This window comes from Nansenia antarctica, assembly GCF_963989245.1.
Source record: "Nansenia antarctica genome assembly, chromosome: 5".
Taxonomy (NCBI): Eukaryota; Metazoa; Chordata; class Actinopteri; order Argentiniformes; family Microstomatidae; genus Nansenia; species Nansenia antarctica.
In genome coordinates, this window is record NC_137690.1 from 22,262,245 (window position 1) to 22,284,550 (window position 22,306).

The 22,306-nt window shown below is 43.9% G+C and overlaps 2 protein-coding genes across 2 annotated transcripts in view; both read right to left on the reverse strand.

Annotated features, from left to right (window-relative positions):
• hectd4 (HECT domain E3 ubiquitin protein ligase 4) overlaps positions 1–2,668 on the reverse strand; it is a gene marked incomplete at its 5' end in the record, with an annotated part of 36,334 nt that extends 33,666 nt beyond the window's left edge. The window contains one exon of the mRNA XM_080533005.1: positions 2,522–2,668. Coding sequence (XP_080389131.1) covers positions 2,522–2,668 — 147 coding nt within the window. The remainder of the gene's footprint in view (positions 1–2,521) is intronic.
• Positions 2,669–4,058: 1,390 nt separating this feature from the next.
• On the reverse strand, positions 4,059–21,445 carry LOC308157869 (group 3 secretory phospholipase A2-like; the record flags this gene model as incomplete). The annotated part of the gene is made up of 10 exons (XM_080531466.1): positions 4,059–4,236; positions 4,465–4,584; positions 8,743–8,872; positions 10,639–11,029; positions 11,303–11,663; positions 12,213–12,347; positions 19,742–19,874; positions 20,462–20,630; positions 20,832–20,955; positions 21,429–21,445. 10 exons carry the CDS (start codon positions 21,443–21,445, stop codon positions 4,059–4,061), a joined length of 1,758 nt encoding a protein of 585 aa, XP_080387592.1.
• Positions 21,446–22,306: the final 861 nt, after the last annotated feature.

Sequence of the window (22,306 nt, forward strand, 5' to 3'; positions counted from 1 at the left end):
CACCATCTAGCTATGGTCTGGCTACCTCCAAATCTAATTTATTACAACAAAGCACTGGTTCACTGAGATCATGTGTAGTTTAATTGAATATGATTTCACTGATAGCCTAGTAAGCCTATACACATGTGAAAATGATTTCAAATGTAGCAGGCTAAGTCACGTTGCTACATCCGAATCAAATCAAAGTGTATTTGTCATATAGCCTACAAAGAATACAGCCGTAGACAGTGTAATGAAATGCTTTGGGCAAGCTAGCTCGTTAGCCGTGCAACAATGAAAATAAAAACAATAACATAAAGGTAGCAATGACTAAACGTCAGGTTTAGTCACAAGCCTATATTCTTATCCTGAGGACTTTCACTCATATTAAAACATAACATATCATTTTCAAAAAATTATGTGTTGGTACTGTGAACTAGGAAATAATGAGTCATAGGGGGGTTATTTCAGAGGAGAAAGAACAATTGTGCATCATCTGCACTTAGGCAACATTTCAAGTATTGATTCTACTGTGTAGCCCAAGACTAGAAAAAAAATCCATTACACCATTTAGCAGGCACATTTTGTATTGATTCCATTTCAGATATGCTACTAACGTTACGGTAACATTCCTTAATTGGAGGCTGGGACCATGCACCAGTCCACCATTCTCTGCAGAACGGCTGCTGCTCCATGTTGATATAAATAGTCTTGAGGTTGGTAGATACACTGACTTCACACAGGTTTGAGATCATCTAAACTACATTACAGTCGTGCTGCGCAGCACACCAGATATTTTACGATGTCTAAAGGGGTGTTTAACCTCTTCAAGACCACATAACAGTCTGTGCAGCCCAGCTGCTATCAAACACTACATCAAATACAGAGTGAAAGCATGTCTACACTACACCTTAAAGTCATGACTTAACAGTAGTGAAACACACACACACACACACACACACACAACAACAACAACAACAACAACAACAACAACAACAACCTTGCTGGCTTCATGGCTGGCCCTAACTCAAGATGGCATTAAGAAAGGTCGGAGACTGGTTGGAGGTTGAGGAGACGTTCTGCTTAACATCAAGTGTCAAATGCTACCTATTACTCTGGTAAGATGGAAAGGACAATGTCCACAGACCAGGCCACCCCATCATCATTAGTGCAGCACTTAGCCTAGGCCTACCTCTATAGGATAAGAGTGAGGTAAGTCAGAGCAGGGGGAGTGGATAGTGGTGACAGCACAATAACCAGAGACACACTGACACTGCAGATGCTCAAGTTACATCCTATCCTCCCACTGCAGAAAGGACATGGAACACTTTCATGTCCTGTTTCATGTCCTGGCATTGATTGAACCAGTGTACAGTACTATGAGCAACAATAATGGTCAAGCCAGTGTTGCTAAAACTTAAATTTCAGCTAGAGGGCTTTAGTGGCAGGTCTAACAGTCAGGCTGTCTGGAGAAGGAGCTGGTCAAATATCAGGAACATAGAAGAAGTTCACTGTCTGACACAGTTAAAACCAATCAGTGTCACGTAGAGTGCAAAAATGGTAGCCTAGATGTCCAGTAACAACTCTTGGTGGAGTCTAGTCTCCCCTCTAGTTTATTCATTCTCTGTGTCCATCTGGTGCGTCATGCAATCTGTCCGCCCCTCACTTAATCAGTCATCATCCACCAATCTCTGTCACTTTATTTGTCTAAGTTAGGCTATCTCTACCATCACTCCTCCTGGTCTCACTCACCATCTGTGTCACCTTAGTCCCCAACCCCCATATCCAAACCCGTACTCCATTTCTTTCTCTCACCCTTCATTCTGCTATGTTTGCATTCTGCTATTTCACCTCAGGTAACTCGAGTCAAGGGTCAAAAGGGCAATATTTGCAGATTATCTCCATGTTCCTAACTTGAGCAATACCTCATTAAAAAGGCAATATTTTAGGACATACCGCAGCCACATTGAGGAGGTTGAAATCATACCCAATTGATTCCATATTGTATTTGTCAAAGTTGGATTGAAGAATTGAAGTGAGGCTTGATGAGCACAATTACCAACTACCACACTGCATAGGCCAGAGGGGACAGTCACCACAGAGGAGGGGACAGTCACCACAAAGGTGGGAACCATTGGATTTCTAGGACGTGTCATGCTAGGACTAGTCATGCTGCCATTAACAGCAGGCATAGTTAGACTAGACGACCTGAAACATCTTGTGTGGAACTTCCCAATTTCTTGAAAGCTCCAGTCATTCCCACATCCAGCCAGTTAGCTATCGCTGCTGCTCTGTCGCTTGACTAGCAACGTACCGTTAGGTGTCTATCCTGAGACAGGCTAACGTTCACTGACTGTCTCTAGCAAGCTAGCTGGCTTATTTGGCTTGCCCAATTGCTTAGCCATAGATACTTAAATGCCTAGTGAAGTCAACAACTTGCCATTTTTTAGCTAACGTTAGCCTCTTACTAGCCTAGCTAGGATGTTGGCAAGCAACATTGGAAAGGCAAACCTTGTTGATGCCAGTGACAGTGTGGACTCACCTCCTGCTCGGTGTCCCCCTGCTCGGACACCCCGATCTCACTGGGCAGCTCAGCCAGATCAGTGACCCGAATCAGTCCATCGTGAAGGAAAATCGTCTCTTCCTTCACTGACAGCCACTGGGACGAGTCCACGGCCCCGGAGCCCATCTCTCTCTCCTCCGAGTAAAATGTCAGAGAAGTCGAACATTAAAAATGTAAAAATCCAAAAAAGACAGAAACGCCCTTAGCCAAAAGACATCCTGCTGTCTGTTCAGATGAGTCTGTCGGTCTGGCCAACGACGCCGGGTCACACTGGCTGGCTGTCTTCTCTGGCTAATAGCGCGTTAGCTGCCTGGCTAGCTAGGCTAGGTGGGCCAGCTGATCTCTCCACTAGCGTTAGCCACTCGTCTTCAGAGCAGAGTGGGCGTGACACTCTCTGTAAACTCGTCAAAATAACAAAGATTTGCAAATGACTGCCTTTTCTAGATGAAGACGGAGTGTGGGGAGAGCCCATTCACGATAAGAAAGGAGCGACGTATCGGTTGATACTCAGACGCCTGTTTACCAAGTGGCCGCAGAGAATGGAAACCCCACAGCTGTCAGTGAGACGCCATGTTTCCTAGGCCAACTGTTCCCAGCATACACTGCGCCTTACAATAAACTGTCAGGCACGCGCGCGCACGCGCACACACACGCACTAAAATAATATCAGGTTTGAAAAATATTTTCATGCATTCTTTTATTTTTGGTTTTATTACAAAGTCATTGTAGTTTGGTCTCAATGTAAATAATACAGACAAAATAACTTGTTCATACTCTCAATTCTTTAATTGTAGTATAAGTATCACTCTAGACATTTCTTGACTTATACAGTAGGTCAAATATTTCTGTCAGTCATTGTTAATGCAGGCCATGAAGACACCTATGAGGACATAATCCTATAACCTTTTTGTGATTAAATAATGATCACTGGCCAAATAGGTCCCACATTGATAAATGTACTAGGGAACCACCTCATGAACAATTTAATTATGGTTAAAAACCATGGAAAAAACAATTCAGTATGGGACATCATGATTGCAGAATTCCAAATACAGTAGATCTTTAGACCAATCCCTGTAGATATGAGAGGATTGCATATATAAATATTGATTCAATATTAATGAATTCAATTCAAAGCTTGATACTAAAACAACTGGTAATACATGAGGAGAAAGCCACAAACGAAACATAAGATATCCTGTTATGCATTCTACTTTCTACTTTCTACAGTACAGACTCAAAATAAATATATAAATAAAAGGCATATTGTGAACCTACACACAAAAAGAATCATCTACAGTAGTTGTCCAACAATGAAACATCATTCATTGTTCCAATTGGGTACAATTAGGAAAACGTTGGATGGTTTTGTAGAATTGCATCTGCATAAAATCATGTCTGTTGTATTTATGCAGTTAACGTCTCTTTGAAATTATACAGGATTATGAGAGGGATTATGAAAAGGACTCCTATTGCACCATTCTGATATAATACAACATTCTGCAGACTGTGGGTGCTAGTGTTTAGTGTTTAGTTTCTCAGGTTCAACGATCCTCAGACATCGTTTGTAGAGGCGAAAAGGTGTCCCTCTTTTTAAGTCTTTGCTTGTGCTCTGGACCTTAAGTGTTCTTCTTTTCTCCATGTTCTTAAGGGCTTGAAGTAGGTCAGTAGCTTTGGAAAAGCCAGCAGCACAGCTATAGCAAGTGGCAAAGAAAAAGATACAAGGTTCCACCTGCATTAATGTTATCATATTGACCCTGAAAAGACGTTGGCACTTTTTATGTTCAAAATAATTACTGATAAATCTGGCTTACACATATTCAGATGAAAGTCAGTCAGCCCCATGAAAATATACAATGCAACCATCTAAAAGTAAGAAGTGTATCATTGCAAAATGCAAATCAGTTAAGGTGAGCCCATACCTTTTTCCCTCAGGGCAGTTTTTCAGACTTGGATCTTTAAAACAGGATAGAGACACAAAGTCCTTCAAAAGGGAGTGTAGAATGTTGGGCGTCTTAAAAGATCTGATCTGATCAGCCAGCCTGTAACATTTAAATGTTTTGCATTTAGCAGACAACTTATTCCAAAGTGACTTACAATAAACACATTTAGTCCTGTGTGTGTGTGTGTGTGTGTGTGTGTGTGTGTGTGTGTGTGTGTGTGTGTGTGTGTGTGTGTGTGTTTGTGTGTGTGTGTGTGTGTGTGTTTGCATGTGTGCATGCGTGCATGCGTGCGTGCGTGCATGGTTGCATGTGTGCTTGCATGCATGCGTGCATGTGTGAAGGTGAGAGAGAGAGAGAGAGAATGTGAGCTAAAGAGAGTTATCCAATACAGTTTAACTATGGAGACTGAAATGTGCATGTCTATTAGGGCTTTCACACTGCCAATGAACCATGCCGGTTCCGTTCCCGATCCTCGTCTGGAACCGGCCAGTACGTTCAGACCGAAAATAAATTCGTTCAGAGCCTGAAAAGTTGGTTCTCAGCTGGAACCAGAAAATAGTGGTTCTCAGAGCAAACCAAAAACTAGAACCGTGACGTCGTCAGTCTAGGCTGGGAAGTCTGATGAAAAAGTCCCCAAGTAGGGCAAGGTAAGTTTTCAGATTATGAAAGGGCAGAATGATGACTGCCCGAAATTGAGGTCGTACTGGGAAGGAATTTGTGCAGAGATATTTGCCATCTTCAATTATACCATTAGACCCACAATTTTATATTTTAGGAGTAATCCCGGATGGGGCTATGGATAAGAATGAATGAATGAATGAATGAATGGTCTTTATTGTCATTGATATAGTACAGGTACCAAACAACGAAATTTGGGAGGGGGGGGCTCCCCTGGTGCTAGGAAAAAAAAAACTAAAAACAAGAAGGGAAAAGAGCTGGTTTACATAAATAAAGGCTATGTACACTATCCACTATACTACAGTATACTATACAAATAAAACACTGTGCTGTACTCTATGCTATGCTATACCTATTCTAACATTTCCTATCTCTGAACCTTATGTACCCGAGGGTTGTCATATTGCACATAGTGTTATTGCACATTCATTTAAAGTGTCGCAGTTTGCAGGTTTGAAATGTTCACAGTTGTGTTTCAGTATTGCACTTGATTCCAATCTAGTAGCTGCCATCAAATTGTCTAGATTGTCCAGGGCCTAGAACCTAGGTATTTGCTGTGTTCAGGGCCTGAATGGACCTGGGGTAGAAGCTGAGCTTCAGTCTGTTTGTCCTTGCGAACATGGTCCTGAACCGCCTGTCCGAGGGCAGCCGAGCAAAGTGTTCGTACCCAGGGTGGGATGGGTCTCTGGAGATCTTGGAGGCCTTCCTGAGGCAGCGTGTGTTGTACAGCTCTTCCAGAGAGGGGAGGGGGGCGCCGGTGATCTTCTGGGCCGATCTCACGACTCTCTGTAGCGCATTCCTCTCTGCGGCTGTGCAGCTGGAGAACCACACGCAGATGCAGTAGGTGAGGATGCTCTCCACTGCGCAGCGGTAGAAGGTCACAAGCATCTCCTGTCCGATGTGGTCTTTCCTGAGGACTCTCAGGAAGTAGAGCCGCTGTTGTGCCTTCTTGATGATGGCTGCTGTGTTGATCTTCCAGGACAGGTCATCCTGTATGTGCACCCCCAGGAATCGGAGGGTTGAGACTCTCTCCACGCTCCCTCCATCGACGAGCAGGGGCTGGACCTCAGATTTTTTCCTCCTGAAGTCCACGATGATTTCCTGGGTCGTTGACTGGTTCAGCAGGAGGTTGTTAACCTTGCACAGCTTGCCCAGCTGCTCCACCTCATCCCTGTTCGCCGCCTCGTCCCCCCCCGAGATGCAGCCCACCACGGTGGTGTCGTCTGCAAACTTGACGATGGAGTTGCTGGGGTGGACGGGGGTGAAGTCGTAGGTGTAGAGGTTGTAGAGGATGGGGCTTAGCACGCAGCCCTGGGGGGACCCAGTGCTGAGTCTGAGGGCTGTGGAGGTGTGGGAGCCCACCCGCACCCTCTGGGGGCGGTCAGACAGGAAGTCCTTGATCCATGCACATATAGAGTGTGATAGTCCCAGGTCTAGTAGTTTGGTCACTAGCCTGTCTGGAAGGATGGTGTTGAAGGCAGAGCTGAAGTCCACAAAGAGCAGTCTCGCGTAGCTGTTTCCCCTCTCCAGGTGGGATAGAGTGGAGTGGAGAGTCGTCGCGATGGCGTCCTCTGTGGACCTGTGGGCTCTGTAGGCGAACTGGTATGGATCCAGGTTGGCGGGAGGCGTGTGACTATGTGGGCCCGGACTAGTTTCTCGAAGCACTTCATGATGATTGGTGTGAGTGCCACCGGGCGGTAGTCGTTTAGGCAGCTCACCGTGCTTTTCTTCGGGACTGGGATGATAGTTGAGGTTTTCAGGCAGGGTGGGATGGTGGCCTGGGACAGGGACTGGTTGAAGATGTTGGTGAAAACCCCGGCCAGCTGGTCGGCGCAGTCCCTCAGCACCCGTCCCAGGACGCCATCCGGCCCTGAGGCTTTCCTGGGGTCCACCGCCTTCAGCACGCGTCTCACTTCATGCTCTGTGAGGGTGAGGCTGCTGAGAGCTGGAGAGAGTGGTGTTTGTGTTGTGGTTACCTCCGTTCGCCCCTCGTCGAACCGGGCGTAGAAGGAGTTCAGCTTTTCCGCCAGCAGGGGGTCGTCCTCCGCGGCTGTGAGCCTGTTGGCTCTGAAGTTTGTCATGTGCTGAACCCCCTGCCACACCCGCCTGGAGTCGTTGCTCAGGAAGCATTCCTCAATCTTCTCTCTGTGGTCTGCCTTGGCCTCCCGGATGCCACGCTTTAGGTTAGCCCTGGTGGTGCTGTACAGCAGTGTGTCCTTCGCTGAGAAGGCGTTGTCCTTCTCCTTGAGCAGTTTTTGGACCTTCCCAGTCATCCATGGCTTCGTGTTGGGGTAGACCCGGACCCGTTTGTCCACGGTGGCTGAGTTGGTGCAGTTCACTATGTGGTTCAGAACCGACGACGTGAACTGTTCCAGGTCCTCATGCTCATATTCCTGCCATGAGGTGTCATTCAGGCAGATCTGCAGTGGAGCGGACCCTGCTGGCCAGGTTCTGACAGTCTTAGTGGTGATGGGAGCACTTTTCCTCATGGGAGTGTAGGCTGGGATCAGGAGGATTGACACATGGCACATGCACATGCATGGCACATGACACATGCCTAGATGAGCTAGCGGTCTAGCCTTGTAAGCAAGCTTGATGTTGGTGTATACCTTATCCAGTGTTTTTTCTCCTCTTGTTGCACATTTAACATGCTGATAGAACTTCGGTAGTACTACCTTCAGGTCAGCATGATTGAAGTCCCCGAAGGTTTATTTACTACTAAACCTTAAAAGAAGGTTTATTTACTACCGGTACATGTTCTTCTCTTGGTGGCAAGAAAGATGGTGACCGTGTCTTGGCTTAAACCATTACCACCCACCCTATATCAATGGCGAGACAGGCTGCTGATGGTGTACACAATGGACAAAATAACAGCGAGACTCCAGGTGAAGACATCCATGTTTGTAAATAGATGGGCTCCTGTAATTGCTTATTTTGGGTTATTGTTGGGTTTTGTTTTTTCTTTGCAACAATGTAAAAGTGTTTAGTATGAGGTTGAATAAACATTTTGTTCAAAGCTTTTAAATAATGTATCATACATTGAAATCTGAAACAAGTTGAAGAAGTTATGCATATTTGAATGTTGATATCCCCCAAATCAACGAACAGAGAAATTCAGCCTCATAGCTTTCACAGACACTTTTCACAGGCAGGTAATGGATGGGAACAATAGCTGGTTAACTCCACCCCCAACCACTCCCACAGGACAACCACTCCCCCATTACACTACCTGTCATTATCTACCTGTCATCTGTCAGTGGGGTTGTCAGCTAACCACAGTCCAGTAACGGAGCAGCTGGCTAGTAAGAGAACGTGTTTAGAAAGTGTATTTTTTTTTTTTTATAGAAAATAAATAGTGTTTATTTCAGATACTGTAGTGGAATATATTATCCTCATTTCCAGTGAAGTAGCTGGAACATTTGTGACATTTTCTTTATCCCACCCCTTCGTCACCCGCTGATGGTTTGGCACCAAGTTTCGGAGGTTACAGAACGGGAATGGGAACGGTTCCTTGGCGGTGTGAAAGCCCTATATGAGAGCTCATGGGTTCATGAGTGTAGTGTAGTGCTATTGTCTCACCTGTTGGTGCAATCACAGTGGTACATAGTCTTTGATTCCATATTCTGTAGATCATATCTCTTCTCCAGAGGGGGAATTTTGTATTTACATTCATCTAAATGCTTAAGGGTGCCACAGAGGAGTAGATTATCTGCGGATCAGGGATAAACATAAAATACATGACTTGTCATGTCTAACCACACCTCATAAACTGTACCAACTTCCTTTCATTATTTTCAACCCTATAACCCTAACCCTAACCCTAACCCCTAAGTAACTTGTATCATACATTAACACTTGTAACACTATTTTCATCATGTGTCTCCTGTTATGCCTTCAGAGCACACAGGCATGAGGAGATGCCATATTGATGTGTTACTTGAAGGGGTAATCTGGGATTGGTACTGTACATAAACATTTTTTACTTTGAAATGAATGATATGTATCCATTGATTCTTGACGAATATAACTCATAAAAGTCCATGCAACTATAGCACCTTCTATGAATTTCAGAGCAGTTACATTTCTCCATCCCTGAGTGGCAGGTGTGTTGTTGTTTCAATCCCAGATTGCCCCTTTAAAATAGGAGGCATATTATAGTCTGGGGTAGCGTGGAATTTCAGAATAAAAGTCAGAAAAAAAAGAATTCTGAATAAAAGTCTGAAAAAAAAAAAAAAAAGATTTTTTTTTCTGACTTTTATTCAGAATTCTTTTTTTTCAACTTTCAGACTTTTATTCTGAAAAAAAAGGTTCAGACTTTTATTCATAAACTGTTTTTCAATTAAATTACGAGTAGATGCTCTTTTGGAATGACTGAATGTAATGCGGCTGTGTCTACGTCTTTCAGGTGGTCACATGTCCCAACGCCTCCTTCACTGACCTGGCAGAGATCGTCTAGAGAATTTAACCAGTCAAACCCACAGTAGTGGACGGTGAAAGGACACACACACACACACACACACTACACTACTGTATTGGTATGTACCAGTGTGGCTATGCAGTAGTAGTTATCAGTAGTTCATATAAGGACATGTTTACCTCAGGGGAGGCTGGCGGAGATAGAAATCGGAGGACGGGCTCATTGTAACGCACAGAACTGAATGAGGAATAGTGTTGTACACATGCTTTTCTTGTTTTACTCTCTCCCTCACAGAGGAGTTCTCAGATGACTACCAGACAGACTATGATGAGGAGGCAGTGGAGAGTGCTCTCTCTGAAATGTCCAATCCCGACAGTGAACACACCGAGGGGGAAGAGACTGCTGACTCGGTAAGGACAGAGTATACTGGTCACAAACCTTTAGAGAAGTAATGATGAAGATTACTTCAGGGTATTGGGTCAGGGTATTGTCCAGCGCCAAAAAATGTTCAGCTGCCTGCTGCTATCAAACAACTTTGAACCTGTGGGGGCACTTAGGTGGCGTAGTGGATTAAGTGCTGACCATGTACCGCAGGGCTCCCGGTTCGATTCCAGCCGCGGACATATCCTGCATGTCATCCCTTCTCTCTCACTCACCCATCCTTCCTGTCATAATCTCTACTATATCTGTCATTAAAAAGAAAAATATGAGTGGGACTACCCCACTCAGAAAAAAAAACAAAAGAAAAAAAAACGTTGAACCTGTGGTGTTTGTTGAACCTCTGCTTGCCTTGCAATAGCTGCATCAGCTGCACATGCTCTCCTGTCTTGCCATGCCAACTCAGCTCATTCTGACACCCCCCCCCCTAATATCACACATTTATAAAGGCATTTCAGATTCCTAGAGAATTCAAGCTCTTCATTTGCTCATGCAACCTAGCCAAAATTCTAACCCTTTAATACATAGATAATACTGTATGTTTTATTTCCTGTACAATAAATATTAATATTGTATCAGGAAAAAGAGCTACGGTGCTTCTATTGAGACACAGACTCTACCTGTTGATATAGATTCCTCTACTGTGTTCACCCAGGTCGAGGGGGAGCTCCTCTGCTTAAGAGATCCACTCGCAGCAGGAAATGCAGTTGTTTGTATGAGAGGTTTGGTCCTTAGCTTTGAGGAGGTGGACATCTTAGCAATTGTGGTTCTGCTTAGGGTAGATGATGTCATCTTAGTCGGAGGTATGGTCTTCTTATTTGAGGGCATGGTTCGCTGAGTTTGTGCTATGGTCCTTTGGGTCAGTGATACAGTCTTAGAGGTTGAGGGTAAGGTTGGTGTCAGTAATGCAGCTATCTTTTCTAAGCATGCTTTGCGCCGTCCTCCCCTAAGGCGGCGAGGCTGAAATGTGTCTCCTCTTGGAGGACCCCTGTGTCCACAGTGGTGACGGGCCTTTATTTTGGGACTTTTGGGTGTTGATGTTATGGTAGTTAAGGTTGTCAGTGGCTGAGGAGCAGCCTTCAACATTGTTAGTGTGGTTCTCTGTGTTGTGGCTGTTGTCCTCTGTTGTGGGTGTGTGGTTTTCGGTAGTGGAGCTGGACTTCTATGTGAGAGAGATGCTGTTATTTTACTTCTAGAACTAGTCTTTTTTTTGCTAGTTTTAGTCCTTTTAGCTTGAGATGTTTTCGTGTTGGCTTTAGAGGCAGTTCTCTGAGTTGTGTATACATTTTGTTTTGTTAGTGATGCAGTTCTCTGTATCAAGGATGCAGTTGTCTGTGTTGAGGGTGTGGTGATCTGTGTTTGAGATGTTTTTCTGTCCCTGCATCCTTTCCCCCTTCTGTGTTTGAGTTGGAAGGTGTCTCCTCTGGGAGGACCTCTGCGGGCACAGCTGCGGGAGGGCTTTGGCCGCCTGCCTCTGGTGACTTTTCTAATTGGACTAGTCGAAGCTGTTGCTGTCACAAGTCCCCCAGTGTCAGCTGATGTTTGGAAGTCACTGGTGTCACCCTTTCTGCTGGTTGTGCGGGTGATGTTGTAGACTGAGGGATTTTTGAAGACAGCATATGGGGCCTCTTTGGCTACCTTGCACCTACACAAAAATAAACATATTAGACAGCCCAGGCATGTCAAGAGAGAACTCTTTCATAAACTCATGTTGCCCATGTTTCCACAACTTTGTATATTTAATGTCTTCTAATTTTCTCTAGGTAAGTTTACAGATTCTATTTTGGGTCATATTACTATACATTTCTAATGGTAAAATACAGTAATTCAGTGTCACATAGAAAATCAAATGATGATGATGTATGATTTTGATTATTTGATTCATGATTGTCTCAACTGTGCATTTTGGATAGATATTTCATTTACAGCTTAGCCATAATATATAATAAGAATAAGAATAAGAATAAGAATAATAGCTATATATAGTCTGTCATTTCAGTATGTTGTGTTTGGAACTTGGTAACCTTGTAACCTTGTAACCTGATAGGCGTCGGTGTGAAACCTGAGCAGGGGTGTGGTACAGTATGGTTGCCTGCGGGAATTGTGACGGGGCTGCCTGGGTAACAGGCAAGTCATCACAAGCATCTCAATGAAAACCGTGGAAATGCAAATGGTACTGGTATGGCCTACTCACTTTCCCCACCAATTCAGCTCAGTGCATTGCCGTCTCAGTTTGAACTCAAAGCACGGCATCTTAAGGATGTTGAAGAAGCTGTAGCCCACCATATTGGAGATGGTATCATTCACATCCATGAGGCACTGACGAAACCTGAAACAAGTGTATTACACATGTCTGCTTTCAGTGACAACTCTGAGAATTAGCACCTTTTAGATCTCTATGGCTTTTGATTATAAGCCTTGAATAGAGACATGCAATGCTGGCATGTTCTTTTGTGACATCAAAAGTATATCTTGAGGGTTGATCATGAAGCAAGTTAAAAAGTCATGAGTAGACGAAGGATCCTCATTAAAGGGATCAAGTTGCCACCTAGGACATATTTTCTTTATATGTGTTCAAAAGCCGGTCAAGATTGCTTAGTGCACTGGAAGAGAACCTCTTTATGTCCTCCTTAATCTATTGGTGAAGGCAACGTCGTCATCCTGATTTGCAGTTCCACATCAAGTAAAAATAAGTGAATTCTTAAACACATCTCTCAAATATCTGTATTGAAATATGTATTTGTTTAACCTATGTAGAGTAAAATACATTTGCTGTAAACAGGTATAGATTTTTCTTCTAATCCGAATCCAGGATCAAACATTACTGTGCGCTTCAACACATGATTAAAAAATCTGTTGTCGTATATTTTCTACTATATATATCCTATTTTCTAGTGTTGTGCAATGGTTCTTGTAATCTGACCAGCCCCTCGGACTTGGGGCTGTGGTGACATCACAGGGGACGGCCCTCATGGCCATCTGGATAAGGTGATAGGCTATGACCTGTGACTGTATTTTGCATAAGAGGGAGGGATCTAGGAAACTGGGTAAAACCAGCGAGGAAGGGAGGAAGCGGCCTCTTTTTTTCACCAGGCCCCAGCTTAAACACGTGTATGTATAAATCTGTTTGTAACTCGGATTAAATCATCTTAAACTCACTAGCTGTTGTTTGATTCATAACCAATAGGAATACACGACATGATGGCGAGCCTAGCACGGAGTCCAAAAAAGGAAATCTACGTTTGAAAACTTAAGCTCAAGCCACAGCTCTAAAGACGGTAAGAATTAAAATAGCGCTATTTTTCTGTTTAAACCGCTAGGGGCGCGTGTGCAACAGCTGGGTTTTCAAACAATTTCTTTGTGACTAAAACAACCTTAAAGTAAAGTCTTATTGGAATAGAAACACACTTTTCATAATCTTTAAGCTGGGGTTGGTGAGAGCCGGACTTTGAAGTCCGTTTTTGTAAATATACGATTAGATTGGTATTGGTGATATAGGGCTGAATTTGGTAATTCGCTTTTTTATGTTAAAATATTAGTTGTGTAACTAATAGCGGTATTACGGAATATCGTGAGTGTGTGTGTAAAATTGTGTTCTGATAAAGTGTAACAAGTCTGTTTTGTAAGAAAGAGCATTATTGTAGAACTGTAGCAGGAGTGTGTGCAGAGCCCTTTAGAAAGAAGCAGACGCCATTACTCTTTGTCTGTGTGAGAGGACGCCGTTGTGTGGGCGGCCATTTGCAGTGTAGTCGGCGGAGTTTAGACGCCATTTGCATTTAGACGCCATTTGCAGTGTGTCAGAGAGTCTAGTCTTAGACGCCATTTTTCTTTGTCCTTAAGAAAGGACACACACAGAGGCCATCTTTATGAGGGCAGGCTACAAACACGCGGTGGTTTCTCAAGGACAAAAGGGTTGTTAAATTGAGCCGCCTGCTTTCTGCCTCTGGCCTTTAGGTTTCGGACACGTAGGGGGGTTGCGTGTGATTGTTGCATTACATAGACTATAGTATTTAAGATAGAGATATAGGGAATTGATCTCGGGGTATTTTAAATAGTTTAGAGTTACGGTTAAAACATTCATAGCCTTGGCTAAGAGTTGGCGCATGCGCAATCGATGCGCGTTAGCCGGAGCACAGCTCCATCTGCTGGTCGAAATACGACAATACATTTTAAAACACTGAATCCTCAGGGAGATACAGCTGAGGTCGATGAAACAGTCCGATACATTAATAAATAGATGGTTATAAATGATTGTAATTGAGAATTGATCATTTTGTTCCTTTCAAATAACAAGTCGATTTCCTTACAGATTGTAATGAATAATTAATCATTTTATTCCTTCCAAATGACAAGTCGATTTCTTTAAGTGTGTAATTAATAATTAATCATTCATTCTTTTCCAAATAACAAGTCGATTCCTTTACAGGTTATAATTAATATTTGTAATTTACATCTTTTATTTTAGTTAGGTCATTTCCACAGTGTTTGATTAAGGAATAGCAGAATAGTACATATTTGATAATTAAGCAGTAAAAGGGTTTTTGTAAATCAGTGAATACTTAGGTGTTGACCAATCTTTGTGATTTAATAATTGTGTTGACCAGAACTGTAATTAGGATTGAATGAGTAATTAAGTGACACATTCATAAACAATTAGGAAACACATTTAAGTATAAAGTACTTACACAGAGATTAGATTTAAGTTAATACTGCACTGACATACACAAGAGGCAAGTCTGTTATTCTGGACTTGCAGGGTTTTTGTGGGGATGGTTAATACAGTTATATTGGACTAGCTTTTGTTTAGCAAACAAGATAAAATAAGGTGGGTTGTAAGAAGCGTACACCTTATCTAATATAGAATATTGTCAGCATATTGAACAAGTACAATGGGGTCGAATTCCACGAAGCTGTTAAAAGATATTAGTGAACATCGTGGAATGTTGGCTACGTTATCCCCTATGGCTGTAGTGGAAAAAATGAATCCTCTTGTTAGGGAAATTAGCAAAATGTCTACGAAATGGAATAGCCGTTGGGCATACATTGAACAGCCGTGGCCGAAAGAGGGCAGCATTAATTTACAATTAATTGCAACATTGGAAATACTTATCAATGGGCACAAAGCACATCAAAGAGGAAAGATTAGATCAGAGAAACGCAAGTTAGAGTTAGCTATTTTAGATCTATTTAAGGTAGAGGGACAGAAAATAGCTCAGTGTCCTGCCTCCAGTCCCCCTCCATATGCTAAGGCACTGGAGGATCATTCCCAGAAGAAGAAGAAGGAGCCAAGGGGAAAAGGGGACGACAGGAGTGACGAGGAAGATGACAGCGAAGATGGCAGTGCAGACTCAAGTGATGACGACAATGCAGATGGAGGCTACAACGCGCAGGTCAGGAGGATGATAGCCACAGCTGAAAGGAAAGGTGGGAGAAGACGCCCGGAGAAAGAGGGAGATTGTCACCGAATGTCATCAAATACATTAAAGAACTGTCCAGTGCTGATTCGGGGTAACAAGATGGAATATCATCCGTGGCATCATACAGATTTGTCTGAAGTGATCGAGAAACTCCCAGTTCTTCAAGAGGGAGGACATTCGTGGACGCGAGGGGTCGACGTGATACTGACAGGTACGCAGCCCGCGATGGGAGACCTGAAAAGACTCTTAGCTTTTATTGCAGGATTGGATACAATGCAGGAAATATTGATGAAGGCAGGACTTCATAGATATATCAATACATCAGTTTATGATCCAGAGCTCTTCGCAGCAAACAGAGGCAGGCTGTGGAAAGCAATCAGAGAGACCTACCCTACTCACATTCACCCAGACAATATCATTGTGAAGCCACTGGGGGGGGATGAGAATCCCAGGGGTTATATTGCCCGTGTGTACTCTCAATGGAGAAGTGTGACAGGGAAAGACGCTGAAGATAACCCCTTAGAAAAATCCATAATCAGGGAAAAAATACAAGAAGGGCTTCCTACCCCAGTTAAGGATAAGCTAGCAGAAGTGGTGGGGCTACGACACATGAACAAAGCTGTTTATATAGACCACGTAGCCCATCAAGTTGAGTTATATCGAAAGAACATTGAGATACAGAAGGCACGAGACGAAGAATCCCTCAGAATATTGACTCATTTGCAATTGACTGAAAGCGAGAGGAACATAGAGGGAGTGCAGGCTTTAGCCCCACAGCAACAGCCACCTGGAGTGCAGACTGCTACTTACCAGTCCTACTCACAGGGGCCACAAGGGGGGTATCCTGCTACTTACCAGTCCTACCCACAGGGGCCACAAGGGGGGTATCCATACCCACAAGGGCCACCAGGGGTGCAAGCGGTTCCATGCCAGATGTACACACAGCCTGGCCAAGGACCACCACCAGGGGGATGGACAGCAGCAGGGAAGGAGATGCTAGAACCATGCCAGTGCGACCAGAATGGACATCTAGCCTGTGCCTGCTGCAACAGGCCCCAGGGGGGCGCAGGGGGGAGCCAAGGAGGAGGATATTGGCCCCCTACTACACCTGCTCCAGGAGTGATGAACCCTTACGGAGGCCCAGCAGCTGGCCTATAGGGGTGCCCGGAAGATCCGAGTGGGAGGTGCCAGCTGGTGGTGACACAGAAGCCTGAAGGCGCCACGCACCTCCCTATGTCTAGAGAATATGTGAAGACAATCGGATTTGAGGGAATTAAACAGCTGATTCCTACAACTGAGCTTGTAGACTTAGAGTACAAGGGACAGAGAGCAACTCTGTCAACACTTGTGTCAGAACACACGCCAACAGGGCTGCTAGGGAGAGATGCTCTATGCCAATTGAACTGTACAGTAAAATGCACACCTGACAGCGGTGCTCAGGTTCCATCGACAGCCAAAGTGATTAAGCATAGAACAGACCTACAAGCTTTGCCTTTAAAGGGAGCTGATATAGAATATTGGGTTGATGGGTCTTGTTACGGGGTAGGAGAAACGTTGTGCGCTGGGTATTCCTTAGTTAAAGCACAGAATTCAAAGTTTATTGTAGAACAGGCTGAGGCAGTTCCTCAGCCTTGTTCGGCTCAGTTGGCTGAATTGATTGCCCTCACAGAAGCATGCAACTTGGGAACCGGACGGAGAGTGACAGTGTACACCGACTCTGCCTATGCACATAATGTTTGTCATTTTAATGGAGCTGTATGGAGGGGGCGGGGTTTTAAGAGAACTGATGGTACGCCTATACAGCATCACGCACAGATCATGAAGCTGTTACAAGCCATGATGAAGCCAAAGGAATTAGCTATAGTGAAGTGTGCCACACACAGGTCTGACTCATCACATGTCACACAAGGTAACAGGGCTGCAGAAGATGCAGCCAAAGCCATTACAGGAGCAGACAAGGCAGGTAAAGGTCTTCTGGTCACACATGAAAAGCAATTACAGGGCATGGTCACACTTGAGGATTTATTGATGTTACAGAGTAGAGTAACTACGTTAGACAAGAGCGTTTGGCTAGCAAGGGGGGCAAGTCAGGATGACACAGGTCTATGGAGGAATCATGAGGGGTTGGTTGTAGCACCCTCAGATTTATTAGGCATGTTAATACAGGAAGCTCATGGATTAGCACATGTGGCTAGGGGGGAGGTAAGACGCAAGATCACCAAGAAATATGGGTTTTGGAGTCCATATTTGATGGAACAGATTGACCATGCTTTAGGTCAATGTGGGGTCTGTTGGAGAAACAACATCAGAGTGGGTACACCAGTGGTGTTTGGGCATATCCCTACCCCAATAGGGCCACGGGTGGTGGACAGGGGGGTGGATGTACAGAGTAGGCAGGATGTTGTGCCAACAGGTGCCGAGGTCCCCAGAGAACCTGAGAAGGAGGAGATACGAGGAGATGCTGTGGTGTTGCCAGAGCCAGTGGCAATGCCAGTGTTACAGCCAGTGACATTACCGGCAGTGCCTGAAACCGAGGGGACAGCGGAAAGCTGTCCAGATGCCAATGAACCAGAAACCAACGAAGCAGAGAGTGTTGACAGTCTGGAGGTCCAGCCTGGGGGTGTCCAAAGCCTGGACACCTGTGCTACTGGGGATGCTGGCGAGTGCCTGCACCATGCTTCAGATGATGCTGAGGGCGACTCCCCAGACCTTGATCAGCGTGGGAGGGGACCAGGCGGCTGCCTTAACCTCAATGACACTGACGGACGACGACCAGTTAGGAAAAGATTAAAGACTATGAATAGGGTAGTGAAGCAGCAGATCAAAGGGAACGACGGGAATGGACAGCAGATGATAGCATGGCTGGAAACGGTCTTAGGGGCATGGGAAACTTATTTTGCCAAGATAGGAGCACCTATTATAGCAGACATGATTTTTGACTTTCTTAGGAGGCAGGGCCTCATTGACTGTTTTTGGAAAATCAGTCACTCAGTCCACGTTAATGAACTTTTCAGAAGACTAGTCCTCACCTGAGGTGAAGATCTATGCATTAATGCATTCCCTTTGTCCTATGCTTACTGTTGGAGAATTATGTGTTATGATAACTGAATGTCATTATTTGTGTATTGTTTGTTTGTTTCTATATCGTGTGATTGAGGTCAGTTGAGAAGTGATGTGGTGGTTATACAAAGCTAGGAGAGAGGTTCTGTTCCTAGCGCAACGAAAATGGAAAGCTCCTGACTATGGAAGTGTTATCAATCTGAGACAGCGGTAAAGGCTGTTCTCCAACTGGGTACAAGTGCTAGTAACCTCTGACCCCGACGCTTCAAGGACAAAGAAAACATCGGTCGTTGGAAGTTTCTGTATTGATTTGTGCATGATAAACTGTGTTTAGTTTAATTGTGATTGTTATTTTCAAAATTCTTTTTATTATTGGTTGTTTTCTATTTTTTGTTTATGATATCTTTGGTTCCTAATACTGGTCCTGGGTTGGTCTGTGTTATTGTGCTTCTTGTGTTGTGTGTTGGTGTAGTTTTTCTGTTTGTTGTTGTTTTTTTAAAAAAAAAAAAAAAAAAAAATATTTTTTATTTTTTTTTATTTTTTTATGTGGGGTTTTGTGTTTTTGTTTTTGTTTTGTGGTCGTTTAGTTTCGGAACACCCTCTGGGTGGTCCGAGGGGGGATGTGTCGTATATTTTCTACTATATATATCCTATTTTCTAGTGTTGTGCAATGGTTCTTGTAATCTGACCAGCCCCTCGGACTTGGGGCTGTGGTGACATCACAGGGGACGGCCCTCATGGCCATCTGGATAAGGTGATAGGCTATGACCTGTGACTGTATTTTGCATAAGAGGGAGGGATCTAGGAAACTGGGTAAAACCAGCGAGGAAGGGAGGAAGCGGCCTCTTTTTTTCACCAGGCCCCAGCTTAAACACGTGTATGTATAAATCTGTTTGTAACTCGGATTAAATCATCTTAAACTCACTAGCTGTTGTTTGATTCATAACCAATAGGAATACACGACACTGTCAATATCATTGCCAAAGCGATAACATCAATATTATTCCACAGTCCACACTCCTGAAAAGAAAACACATATTCAATGGCAGATGTACCTTGTACCAACAGCTGTTCTAACCACATCTTTGGACCATTAGGTCAACAGCCAGCCAAAGATGTGAGAGGGATAAGGGGGTTAGGAGCAGACAGGGATAAGAGTTATTGCTCGGATTGTCCCTGAGGGAATGGGAATGTCTGTCATCCTCGGAATGTAATGGATGCCCAGTGGCTACACGCTCAGGCTTACCTTTGATCACAGTCACAATGTGAGACGGTGAATAAGTTGGAGTTGAAGACACCATAGTTGACTGTGAAGGCAGGGATGGTTTTATTGCAGTGATCATGCTCACGGCAGCACCTGTCCCCATGCTCAAACATTCCTAGAACAAGGAACAGGCAGTGGAGAGAATCCCTTCAGGTCAGTGATTTTTCTCTCCAGTGCATGCACTACCTTTAATGGCGCACTATATGGCACATTGCTATGGCTTGTTGGCAGTATAGAGTCACAGACTAAATTATTGATCATATGGTGATTTAGTTCCTGGTTGGAATAGAAGTGCAGAGACTGCAGGCATTAGATAAAATGAATACCAATAAATAACTCATCAATGAAAACAACCCTTCCCCTTGTCTTTGGTGCAGTCAGTGCCAGAGCCTGGTAGCCTACACTGATTGCCAATTGTTGAAATCTCGTAAGCCTATGCTTTGAATGCATTATCCCAAATATGGATTCTGGGTCGAGTCCAAACGTGATGTGGCTGCTTCTAAGTCCAACGTTGACAAAATGTGTAATTAACGCGCAATTGACGAGCATGCAATAATAATTTAGGCACAAATGTTCGCGCTGATAACTCATCTTCTTAAAAAAAGTTAAGGAATTCATTCAGTCCTCATTGTCTGTCTCATGGGTTCGATAACAGAGTTTTGTAAGCCATATCATTTATTCTGTATACAGTATATAACTTACCTAACTGATCGTAGTCAATCGCTCTGGTTCCAGTGCCACACCATAGTGTCCCTGGAAATAATATCCAAGCGCGTTTCCTACGAGACTTTGCCTCCGAATGTTGATGTCGTGGCTCCAATTGCTCTATGTCCTCCTTTGGATTAGTAAACGTTAAACCATCTGCCGGACCCTGCAGGGCGCACGGACTGCCCGGACTCAATAACAGGCTAATATTGAAGTGTGAAACTTCAACCTGGCTCTCTGACCGTTCACCGCGGCAAAGAGATAGGTAGTTAACAGAGACGATTGGATCGTAATGTATTGCGCATTCTACAAGCTGCTTGCTGTCTGTCCAGACGCTCACATACAGTAGCAATGAATAAGTCCCGACCACATGTTTTAGGAAGCTGAGGCGCGTCCGTCCCAGACCGGCGGAGCTGGTCCTCTGGCAGAAGTCAATGTCCGTCTGAGTGTCCGTCTCAGCAGGTGAGGTTGCGTCGTCGGCATTTGACGAACTATGCAATAATAAGCAAAGGACAAAATGTAGTGCGCATTTGTCTCGCATCTCAAAACAGACAAATAAATCAGACACTTAATTTCAGAAGGAATGCTTATGATAGGACTGTCTGTTACATAGCCCAAGTCCACTCATGGAGTGTGCTATAATTTTCAGTTCAAACGGAAGAGACGTGTGCGAAATATGATACTCTATCCACAAGGTAGTCTACAAGAGTAATTTAAAGTGCGATTACTTTATAAGTGTGTGCGTGTGTGTGTGTGTGTGTGTGTGTGTGTGTGTGTGTGTGTGTGTGTGTGTGTGTGTGTGTGAGTGCGTGTGTGTGTGTGTGTGTGCGTGTGCGTGTGCGTGTGCGTGTGCGTGCGTGTGTGTGTGTGTGTGTGTGTGTGTGTGTGTGTGTGTGTGTGTGTGTGGTAAAATTATACACACTCTCCTTTTTCTGATTGGAGGAGACAAGTCATTCCCTCTCACACTCCACTCCCCGTCATCATTTTTCAGGAATAGTTTATGAAGATTAGTAACATCGATGGAGCAACATGCAGGATCTAGTAGGCATGCGTTCAGACTCCCAAAAAACTTGAATTATTTCAGCTGAATGAATCATGGTCACAACACTGCTCATACTTTTCTACCACTGAAATAATGTATTTATGTTGAAAGAATTTGCTTAGATACTTTTTCAATGGCAAAAACATTGTGGCCAGTGTTTCCATGCTGGAAGCATTTGCTTGATCTTTTGATTATAGTACAGTGGTTGAAAGAAGATTGGAATGAAATGAGAGGTAGAGAATACAAACAAATAAGATTGGTTTGATTTGGCTTGGCATGGCATGTTCAGTCTAGCTTCAGGGAGTAATATCATATTTCAACATGTGTAATCATGATGAGCATGATGAGCATGACACACACACGCACACACTTTTAAAGTAATCGCACTTTAAATTACTCTTGTAGACTACCTTGTGGATAGATAGAATGTGGAACGCCCTTCCTATAATCTTAAAGGAGTGCAAAACACTGCCCACCTTCAAAACCACTCTCAAAAAACATTTACAGGAGGCTGCAATCCGTAACTGGACCCTCTAAATCAAAAATCAGATTAAAAGACCCGAACTACCCACTGTACATACTTTGTGTTTTGTCCCCCGCCCCCACCTGTGGTGTATGTCCCCACCTGTCCTACCCGCTGTACATACCTGATGTTTTGTTGTATTGTTCTTCCCATGATGGATGTATTTTTATCTTGTAGATAGTAATAGTTATTTGTCTGTATTATCTTGTAAATAGTACTAGTTTTTTATTTTATTTTTATTTTATTTATTTATTTATTTATTTTTATTTATTTTTCT